The 11,575-nt window shown below is 35.7% G+C and overlaps 1 protein-coding gene and 1 long non-coding RNA gene across 8 annotated transcripts; one reads left to right on the top strand and one right to left on the bottom strand.

The window, feature by feature from the left end:
* Positions 1-5,366: 5,366 nt before the first annotated feature.
* On the bottom strand, positions 5,367-8,221 carry LOC135125634 (serine protease snake-like). Its single transcript, XM_064051283.1, has 6 exons — positions 8,058-8,221; positions 7,771-7,950; positions 6,849-7,003; positions 6,442-6,554; positions 5,856-6,267; positions 5,367-5,691 (listed from the first exon to the last, which is right to left on the bottom strand). The coding sequence occupies exons 1-6, from the start codon at positions 8,131-8,133 to the stop codon at positions 5,524-5,526; spliced, it is 1,104 nt and encodes a 367-aa protein (XP_063907353.1). The 5' UTR covers positions 8,134-8,221; the 3' UTR covers positions 5,367-5,523.
* An 878-nt stretch (positions 8,222-9,099) lies between these two features.
* On the top strand, positions 9,100-11,151 carry LOC135125805 (uncharacterized). 7 transcript variants are annotated; one of them, XR_010279963.1, is made up of 6 exons: positions 9,106-9,190; positions 9,249-9,584; positions 9,644-9,749; positions 10,104-10,758; positions 10,820-11,066; positions 11,122-11,151. It is a non-coding gene; the product is annotated as an uncharacterized LOC135125805 (long non-coding RNA). The 7 variants fall into 7 exon arrangements; XR_010279968.1 differs by having other exon boundaries at positions 10,104-10,763; XR_010279964.1 differs by having other exon boundaries at positions 9,249-9,297; positions 10,104-11,066.
* The last annotated feature ends 424 nt before the right edge of the window (positions 11,152-11,575 follow it).

Below are 11,575 nucleotides of genomic sequence, written 5' to 3'. Positions count from 1 at the left end.
GGTGGAACCCTTGGTCAACAGAAACGGGCAAGTGGCGACATCGGTGAGCTAGACACCTGACCAGTGTGAGGGTGGGCCAAAATCTGAACCGAGTAGGAAATTGGCAAAACCACTCTCGCAACGTCCGGTGCTCAAGCAATAGAGGACGCGCCTAGCTGGGAATCGGTGTCAACCCCACCTGTCTGTTCTGACCATCTGACGAAAATCACAACCAAGTCAAAACAAGATGAGCGCGGCAGAGCTAGCGGAGATCCGCGATATGTTCAAGATGATAAATGAAAAATTAACGTCCATTGAGGAGAAATTTGAAGACTGCAAAACAGAACTGAAAACGATCAAAAAAGAAAATGAAGAACTGAAAATAACCATCGCTGAGCAGGGAGAGAGGCTGGAAAATCTTGAAAAAGAGACCAGGAAAAGAAACATAGTAATAAAAGGCCTGGAAGACACAGCAGTTGAGAGCACTGGCGACTTACAAATGAAAATAGAAGAGCTTGTAGCTAGAATCGGTGTTTCACTAAACGACAGTTTAGATATAAACGAAACATTTAGATTAGGTAAGTTTAGAGAAGGTAAAATAAGACCGATCTTAGTTAAACTGCAGTCATTCGACAAAAAAATTGAAATATACAAAAACGCTAAAAAGTTGAAAGACAGCAACATTTGGATAGACGACGATATCACTAAGGCTGTTCAAGATATAAGAAGAAGATTAATTCCCCACTTAAAAGTAGCGCGGCAAAACGGAAAAAAAGCATTCCTAAAATACGACCAACTAATAATCGAAGGGGCTAAATACGGAATTAAACACTTCAACCAAGTAGACCAGGAAGAAATAAGATTTAAAAAGCGCACAGCAGCCGAACGTTCACCAGAAGAGGGATTTAAAACAAAATCACAAACAAAAAAGATATACAAACCGAGTTAGCTTAGTTTAAATGTTTAAAAAAAAAAAAAACAAAATAAAATTAAAAAAAAAATGATATACTTATATAAAATTGAATAAAAAAAAAAAATTAAAAAAAAAAGAAGAAAAAAAGGAAATAATAATTAAAAAAAAAAAAATATATATATATATGCATTTAGGGCTTGTCTGGAAGCCACAGTCGGCAATCCCGACACCAGAATCGGGCGCTACAGACCAATCATCTGTACGCCCTAAATTAACTGATTCCAGAAACTTCCACAAGAAATAACCGGACTGACCCTACGACGACGACAAACCGCAAGAATCAGGCTATACGAATTGGCTGCTGGAACGTGAACACCATGACAGAACCATCCCGGTTGGCACAAGTCTCAAGAGAAATGGGCAGGTATAAAATACACATCCTCGGGCTCAGCGAAACACGTTGGAAAGGGACTGGAGAACATGTGACAGGAAATGGCGACATCTTTTTGTACTCTGGGAAAAATCAGAGTGAGAAACATGAAAGCGGCGTTGGCATTCTAGTAAGCAAGCAGATACGTAACTCCATAATAGACTGGAAACCGATAAATGACAGAATCATCACCGTACGAATCCAGACACAACATAAGAAAGTCAGTATAATCCAGTGTTATGCTCCTACAGAGGTAGCCGCTGTGGAAGACAAAGACACTTTCTACGACGTGTTGAGAGCCACGCTAGACAAGATTAAAAGAGGAGACATAATCTTTTTACTAGGTGACTTTAATTCGAAAGTAGGTTGCCACAACACAAATTTAGAGCACGTCATAGGAAAACATGGATTGGGAATGAAAAATGATAACGGGGATAGACTCATTGATTTATGTAGCAGTCACGAAATGGTTATAGGTGGTACATTATTTCCGCATAAGGATATCCACAAAGCGACATGGAGATCCCCCGACCACCGCACCGCGAATCAAATAGACCACATCGCAGTTAGTAGCAGATGGAGACAAACGTTATTAGATGTAAGAAGCTACAGGGGCGCGGACATAGCAAGCGACCACTACCTGCTCATTAGCAGAATCAAACTAAACACGATGAGAAAACTCCATGTACATAAATTAAGTAGACCAAAATTCAACGTTGACCTTCTCAAGGAAGAAGCGATGGCAGAAAAATTCCAACAAGCGGTCCTAGAAAAAACTAATAATATAGGCATAGACGAAGAAAGTGGGAAAAGTTGGGAGACGGCCCGAAAAGCAATGCTCGCATCCGCCGAGCAAATTTTGGGAAGGAAACAAGGCGACAGAAAAGACTGGATTACCGATGAAACATGGGACAAAATCGGACTTCGTAAGGTAATACACAACAGCATGAACAACACAAGTGCAACGGAACAAAAAAACAAACTGAGGGAAGAATATAGAGCAGTAAACAAAGCAGTGAAGAAACTAGCCAGACGAGACAAAAGACAATGGGTAACAAACTTAGCGCAAGAAGCCGAAACAGCAGCTGTCCAAGGCAACTCGCGACAACTGTACAAAATCACCAGGCAACTAGCGAATAAGAATTTCGCCAATAACTGCTCAATTGTGAAAGACAAAAATGGCGAAAATCTCACCTCCACGACTGACCAAATAAACAGATGGTATGAACACTTCAACACTAGCTTAAGTACCCTCCCCGATGGAAACGAAGATATAAGTGAATCTCCAAATCCCTCAAACGATGCAAGAATTCCCACAACTGAACCAAGCTACGAAGAGGTCAAGAAAGCTATAAAACTTTTAAAATGTAACAAGGCAGCAGGCCCAGACAATATTCCTCCAGAATTACTGGTACATTGCCCGGACATCGTCGAGACCGTTATTTACCCACTTATAATAAATGTTTGGCAACAGGAAAAACTCCCTGATGACTGGAAAGAGGGGCTCATAGTAAAACTACCTAAGAAAGGTGACCTAACCTTATGCAAGAACTGGCGCGGCATTACACTGCTCAATGTAATAAACAAACTCGTCGGGACCATTCTGCATACCAGACTCGCGGATACACTAGAACCAACCCTACGAAGGGAACAAGCAGGTTTCAGGCCACACAGATCAACTATAGACCACATCAATACCTTACGCCTTATAGTAGAACAATCCCAAGAATTCCAAACATCGTTAGCACTATGTTTCGTCGACTTCGAAAGAGCATTCGACACGCTTCATCAGGAGGCAGTGTGGAAAATCCTGCAAAATAGAGGAGTCCCTGCAAAGATCGTCAACCTGATAAAAGAGATGTACCGCGGCGCAAACTGCAGAGTGATGCACAAGGGCAATATCAGTAAAGAAATAGCAGTAAGAAATGGGGTAAAACAAGGATGTGTTCTGTCACCACTGCTATTTAACATATGCTTAGACCATGTCATGAAGAAAATAAATGACACAGCAAGCGGTATTCGGTGGGGCATGGTAAGCAGACTCGGCGATCTAGAATATGCAGATGACATCTGTCTCATCTCACAGTCCGTACGAGCGATGGCACATAAACTAACCAGATTAAGCGATGAAGCAGAGAAGATAGGATTGAAGATCAACATCCAGAAAACAAAAGAGATGCGCATGCGAATTCAAGACGACAGAGAACTACGTTTGAAGAACACGGTAATCGAACAAGTACAGGAGTTCACTTATTTAGGTAGTATTATCGACGAGACTGGAGCTACAGAAGCAGACGTAAGAGCAAGAATTAACAAAGCCAGAAGGGCGTTTGGCATGCTCAACAATATCTGGAAGTCAGGTAGCTACTCCCGTGAGGTTAAGCTGCGCATCTTCAATACGAACGTTAAGTCAGTTCTCTTATACGGCTCGGAATCCTGGAAGATTACAAAGAACATAGCAAGTCAACTGCAAACTTTTATAAATAATTGCTTACTTAAAATACTACGTATCTTCTGGCCAAACCGCATAACAAACGAGGAGCTATGGTCAAGAACCGGACAGGAAAAAATAGAAATAGAAATCAGACGTAGAAAATGGGGCTGGATAGGCCATACTCTTCGGAAACCGTCAAATCACGTAGCCAGACAAGCACTTGATTGGAACCCCCAAGGACAGCGAACTAGAGGACGTCCAAAAAGCACATGGAGAAGAACAATCACACAAGAAACAAATGCCCTTAACAAGATCTGGAATGAAATAAAACCTATTCCGAAGGACAGAACCCGATGGAGAACACTTGTGGAAGCCCTATGTTCCTCCTAGGAATGATGGGGTTATATATAATACAGAGCCAACTATACAGGTGGATTACACAAGACTGCCCACTCCCGACCGTGGTCCTTATTTAAACAGCCAACGTGTTCCTTCCGGAGAGTTCGCGATCACTGCTTAGAGATCGTCCTGGAGCACGACACAGAGACTTGCGAAGAATCTCTAGGCTCGTCTCTTCTTTTTCTGCGAACGCCGCCGCTGGCGATGAATCACCGGCGGTAATGTAAAGACGTATTAAACGAATTTTGACGTTTTATACCGTCTGGTATTAAAACATACTTATCTATACGTACGTTTTCACGTGTACCCGTTTCAAGCACGTTCATGGAATTAACTCATTTTACATAGAGACCTTAAAGAAGGATCCCTGATTTTACAAATAACGAAATAAGATTTTCAATCGAATGCAAAAGAAAATAGAAAAGGCTATAACTAACGTATATAAAACTGCTCAACTATTGGATTGTCAAAGCAAAGGGAGATTTCTTAGAAAGGTGATAATACATGTACATTTATTTTAAGTGTCATTTGTGAGGTTTAAATTAAACGATGGAGATTCCATCAAAAATTGTTGAAAAAGCTACAAAAGCAAAAGAATTATTTGAACGGGCATTATACAACCATAACACCCGTTAATCTGCCTATAATGTCCTAGGATATTATAAACTTGTTAATAGCAACCATTTTCAATGGCATTATAAGTCTATAATTGACAAGTGAAAAATAAACAAAATAATATCCACAGTGTTGAGGTCACAACTATAGCGCTTTCAAATAAAAACGATTCAGCGTTATTTGTCAAATTACTATCTCCATAAACGTGGTATGTTATTACATTGGGCAAAAAAATGTCAAGAGTCAAATTCTCCATCAATGTCAAGAAAACATTATCATAGGATCTTCTTGCTAAATAATAATTTCTATGTCGTTATTATAATTAAAACAGCTCACTTTCGGGATGTACGTAAATACGTTCTTCTTTTTCTTCTTTAATTATACTACTGTGATCCACTTACAGTCGTTCGAAGATTTTTTTACCATGTACTCAGATTTGCATTACTTTTATGTTGTGGCGGCACAATAACACGTCGGTAAGCGGGGAAAGATAAGTGGCCTTTGGTCTAGTGGTCAGGTTACCTGCCCGGCAAGCGGGAGGCGTGGGGTTTTTCGCTTACCTTTAATGTGATTATTGTCATCAAAAATATAAAATCTAGTAAACCTCATTCACACATTTATTTTATTAATTTTTATATTTTTTGTGTTAATAAAACTTCAACAAAATTTTCAGAATGTTCAGCTTATTACACTATATTAATAGTTATTATTTGTACTTTCTCTTAGTTGAGTATTTTGACTACATAGGCAAATTTATGGCCAAACTATATCCTCTATCCACTTTATGTAATATGATACTCTCGTGTAGACCCCCGGACTGCCATAACAACTTTTACCGAATGATACTACACCGATAATGTCGTACATACATTTAATGTCGTCATGGATATGATATATTTGCAAGGGTCCTCCTGAATCTCCCTGTAACATAATATACAATCAACCACAATCGTACAAACTGTGTCATATTATTGTGTTCATTGCATTAAATTCGAAAATTTAATTTTATCATCAAATTGCAAGTACAACCTACACATTAAGATGACATTTGTAATTAGTCTACTTGCAACAAATAATTTTAATACCTGGCAGGTGTCATTTCCTAGTTGGGACCCAGCACATATCTGGCTCTCAGATAAAATCCCATTTTGTAATCTTCTCCAAGGTCTATAAAGTCGAGTACAGGCATTAGGATCAGTGAGTTCTAAAGTTACTTTGAGCAGATCATTACTGGATGTTCCACCAAACTCCGTTTGACCCCAACCGGTTGCTATAGCTTTTTCGGCTGTAATCTCTTCTTTTGAGTATAGGCATGCTGGTCGTGAGAATGAATTTAATTTAGCTAACTTTTTCAATTTGAGTAATCCAATGTCATAGTAATGAGACGCTGCCTTGTACTTAGGATGCGGTATTAATTCGGCTACTTCTATATGTTGTCTTTTTCTATGGGTGCTGGTTAACCTGGTAACGCCAAGTTTTACCCATTTAGCGTCTCCCCTGTAAAATTCAAAATCATTTTATTTAATTTTATTGTCCGTAAATAGTAATAAAAAAATTCAAATTTAATTCAGAAAGACGGACAAAGTGAGTTGTCTGGCTCAACACCTAGGTCAAGTAAAGTATAAAACTAAAAATTTCCATGTCACTACTTAAAATAAGTAATTAACTTACCAATTTTGATTACTTAAGCAATGCGCAGCTGTCAATACGTACTCGTCGCTCAACAATGTTCCACCACAAAACCATCCTGCATCTTCAATGCTAGATCCATAGCCAATAGCAGCCTACAAGTATTTTACAGAAAAACTGGTATTTGCGTTAAATCGTAAACTTCCATTGAAACAAAAGCAAAAAATTAAAGGTTAGAATTTTTAACAACAAATTATACAAAAGTACGTTAATTGCTAAGAAGAAAATATGAAAACGCGAAGATGTTTCTTAAATTACAAGTATGTATGACACAGAAATTTTTATAGTAATACTCTTCATTTGAAAGCTACATAGTGTAGCTGCATTTTTCTAGTCGTAAAGACCTTATACACGCTTTTTAATCCACAGTTATCACTTTTTTGAGTTACCATATGCGGAAATTCCTTTTGCTGAGCTTCTGTTCCACCTACAATAAGTGTTTCCACTGTATGACCACATTCATAACTTGTTACTGGCTCAGCATCTATTAATCCGATTGGAGGTATATATGTTTCATTTACATATGCAGAATATTCTTCACATTCTAAAATAAAAATTGTAGCTCTTACAGAACACTTTTCTATACAAATAGTACAAATTAAATGTGAAAAATCTAATAAAAATAGTCAACTCATTTGAAGTTCATTGTTAGAGTGGAAATCCTTTGAAACGAACACAGCAATAAAACGTCGAAGTAGACATAAAAGCATCCGGACGATCGATTTGCGAATTTAAGGGAAAGAAACTGTACAGTACAGGTTGGACCAGCAGTGCATTCATTATTTGGTTTTGTGAGTTTCATGGTTTAACTTAACAGTATTTCGCTACGTTCTTTCGTGACTCACAGACTTTGATAACTCTCGTGTTCTTCTCATAATATTTCAATGGAAATTTTAAGTCGTCAAAAATTGACTTGGAATATATAAATATAAGAAACTCTTGTCAGCACAGCAAACATAATTCAAAACCCAGTAAATAGTTTTCAATGTTCATTTATAACAGTGACAATGTAATATTAACCCACTCATGCAGTAAAATAGCTCATTACCTAAACCATTGGCGAGATAAATAAAAATTAAGTGTTGTTTATACCAATTATAGTGTAACTCTTTTAGTTAGATACATATATTGTGCAAATTCAAATCAAATTAAGGTAATCCTAACGTTTGTGGTTTAGAGCTATTTTATAGAATAGTGGTTTAGAGCTATTTTATAGAATAATTAGTGTGTCCGTATGTAACCACTAACACAGAAGGTCACATCTAAATATTTCTCTGTCCAATTTATCGCATAATATCTATTCATACATACTTTTTTTACTTATTTCGCCTGGTTTTCTTACAGGTGGACAGCAAATTATCGGGTCGAATCTGTGAAAACTGCAAATCTGAGGTACATGATGTTGCTGGAGCTCTTCCTGTGCACTTGGACAGTCTTTAATAAATTTACAAACGCCTTGTAAACCAGTCGATTTTAAAGTGCACACATCATCTACAAAAAAAAATGTAATATTTTGTTCAAGTATAAAAAAAAATCATCAACGGCACTGTCTTAAATGATTATTTAAAAATAAAATAAATTCCAAAACGGCAACATACCTAAATTTCTTTGTGAGTAAACAAATCCAACTAAGATACAAAGCAGACTTACTGCATTCTGGTTAAAGCTAATCATAGTAAGCAATGTAAAGTACAGCTTTATTGAACCGAGCCCTGTGCTAAAATGAAATAAAGGAATGGGGTATGCTTACATAAACAAATTATAAATTAAGTCATTTGAAATACCTACTAGCAAAATAAATAGAACATTTAAACCCAGAATGATAACCTTTCGCAGAAAAATAAGTTACGATGGCAGAAGGTTATCTCTGGTTGTAAGAAAACATTCACGAAAAATAATTCATTGTCAAAATAATAATTTAAAAAAATTGGTCGAAGGTTGGTCCGATAAATCTCGCTTCTTTAAAAAATTATAAAATTCGATTTTAAGATTTTCGTTTTGTGGCAACTTCTATAAAGTGACCGAAAAAACTGTAAATATTCTCAGTTTCTCAATACATGCCTAACTTCGACTGTTTGTTTTCATACTTCGAAAGAATTCGACTATAAAACTTTCAAATTACAAGTATCAGCGGTTAAAAGAAAATGAAATTTGTTTCATTTTGTCTCCTCAATCCAGAAGAGTGACTTAATTAATCCATTAACTACACATAATTTTTACTTCCCTAGCGTAAGATAAAGAAATATGTAATTGAGTCCATCGGGCGACTGGCGACTTTTACATTTTCTCGATGTGGCATGAGTACAAAAACATAGATCTCCTATTTCCGGCCGTCCGTGTGTCTGTCTGTCTGTCCGCTGTCCAAGTAAAAGTTAACGAAATAAAATTCTGTAAAAATATGCTTATAAATTTGGGGACCTCAGTACATATCAAAATTGATGAAACGCTATCTCGAAAGGCATTAAATAAATCTCTTCAAAAAATTGTTTCTAACCCGCTTGTGGTATTTTTGGGTTTTAGAGATGAGAAAAGTTCTGTTGAGTAAATTTATTGATTAAAGATGACTTTCAACTATTAATAGCGCGACCTTTTTGGTAGGTTATCATTTTACATTGAGATTTCTTACAAAAGATCTACTCTGTTTGGCTGGAACAACCAATCGTAGTCTGTGCAGCGCACATTTTAAGAAGAAATGCAGTGTGAAGCAGTGTAGGTACTTTGCGTATTGTAGGTAAAGTAACCTAATATTTTCTTTACTAAAACAACAAATTCTATTACTTTTTTTTCAGCACGACACGAATTAAATAACCTATGTTTTTTTATGAAAGATATGATAAAGTAAACATTTTTATACTTAAAAAAAAATTCAGTTATAAATTATGACACCATTTTTATCTATTAGCAACTAACCTTGTAATATTCATTTGTTTAATATCAATTTAATTATTATGTATCGTTTTAAAGACCCGTATTAGACACCCGAGTCCCCGGTGATCTTCCGATCCGTATATTCACTCGGGTTTCAACATTTCAGATTTTTCAACAATTTCGTTTAAATTATTAGATCTGTGGTCATTTACGTCTCTAAAATAATCAGTTCTTCTCAAGGAAAACGTATACATGTTGTAAAAAAATCTCTTACATTTACGTTACCTTGAATAATTTAATGTCAAAAAAATTTTAGGAGGATATTTTACAACCAGAATACTTCATCACAAGACAAACTTACGAAGGAGAACAGTCTTGTTTATGTTCCACTAGAAATTCATAATTTACCTAAAGTGTGTCACGTAAGCAGTTTTTAATTAGCTAATATAGCCGGTGACTATTAATGATTTTAATTTTTTGTCAGATTGGCAACATGTTTAAAATTTTATGATGGCATTCCTGATTGTCAAAATTAAATTTACGATAGCAAGTCGCCGTCTCATCACGTTTGTAACGCAGTGTCATAGTTGACAATTGTGAACGGACATGTTAACATTCTTGTCAATAATTCAGAATTGCCAACACAAAAATTTGCTTCAGTCATTAAATTTTATGATTTTTAAATTAAAGTTTCAATTAATTGTGTTATTTCAATACTTTTACCTAAAATGTTCTTCCACTCTTACATTTATTATATCTTAGTGCTTTTTTTTCAGTATTTGATAAATGGTAATGGAGCAAAGATCCCGCATAGAAGGTACTGTTGACGCAGAAAGAGGAGAATATCTTTGGTAAGTAAACGTAACGCTATTTGCCAAGGATATTCTCCTCTTTTTACGCAACAGATTAAATATTACCTCGCGGAACAAAATTACGAAACCGAAGAACGAAATCAGCTGGTAGTGTCATTTATTAGACAGTGAAAAAGAAGATATTACACAGGAGATGTTACAGATACACAGTGATGAAAAAATGACGGATAAGTTCGATGTTATATTGTTAAGAAGACTCTGAAGAACTCGAAAAAATGTATTAAAAAAATCCCTGGACAAATTTTTGAAAATATTAAACTTCAAAAGTGAAAAATTAACTCCGCAATTCTGATGTTTTAATGTGAATTTAATCGACAATCTAAAATTCCGATAAAGATTGTCAAAAATGACGCTGTGGATCGTATTCTAGAAAATTATTATTAAATTATTATTTGTTCAACTTTGAACTTTCCTATTTTGAAAAGTTTAGTACAGGGATATTTTTAACCATTTTTCGAGTTTTTCAGAGCCTTCTTAACAACGTATCATCGAGCTTATCCGTCATTCCTTTATCACCCTGTATTTTTCGCTTTTTCTTAACATTGTCAGAAAAGTTTTGGTAATGTAAAAAACGCTACTGATGTATGCAATGTCTATAGCAACTCACGTTTCTGTTTTAGATAATACAAACCCCATATTCTACGACAACACAAGACCAACCAAAAATCCTCTTATATACATCCTACATTCATCAAACCATCATTTATCAAAAAAATGAGAAACTCTCACTGTTCTCTAGCTTGGTTTCTTTGGGTTTGCTACTAAGGAAAATCACAGACTGTAGAGGAGAACTTGACAGTTTGTCTACAAGCATAGTGGTTGCAAGAAGTTGGAGGGGCATTTTGATCAATTAAATTATAAATACTGGTATCTTAAGAAGTTTAATTTTATTTACCATTGTTGTAATATTTAATACTTGCAGAACTAAAATAAAACGCCAGCTTTGCTCTTATTATACTTTTACGTCCACAGCATAAGCTGATTCTAACAGGGTTATTTTAACGAATGATTACTTTTTCTCGACGTTTCACAACTAAGAGTAGGAAAAATCGATCTCCCCTTTTTCGATTATTATCTATTATTATCTGTCATCTGCTGGTAATTTTATTAGACAGACAATCTACGACACAACTGGATTTATTGTTGTAAAATTTTATAAGTATATTTTGTTAATGGTAAAAGCTAAACAAAAATTTAACTGTTAAATCTTAAAATATTGTTCAATAAATCTTACTTGAAATTTATATTGTACGTATCGATATGTTTAACCCTACGCACACAGATTCTCATAACAAATAAAGTGATATTTAGTTGTGTTCATCCTAGCGGTATTTGATTGTTTGTAGTACCATTAACTTTTGACCAGTGACATTAGA

Source organism: Zophobas morio, unplaced genomic scaffold (genome assembly GCF_036711695.1).
Source record: "Zophobas morio isolate AGI-343-1 ecotype UQ-CSIRO unplaced genomic scaffold, CSIRO_AGI_Zmor_V1 ptg000009l, whole genome shotgun sequence".
NCBI lineage: Eukaryota > Metazoa > Arthropoda > Insecta > Coleoptera > Tenebrionidae > Zophobas > Zophobas morio.
Note: the sequence above shows the minus strand (reverse complement) of the source record. Positions and strands in the feature narration are given on the sequence as shown.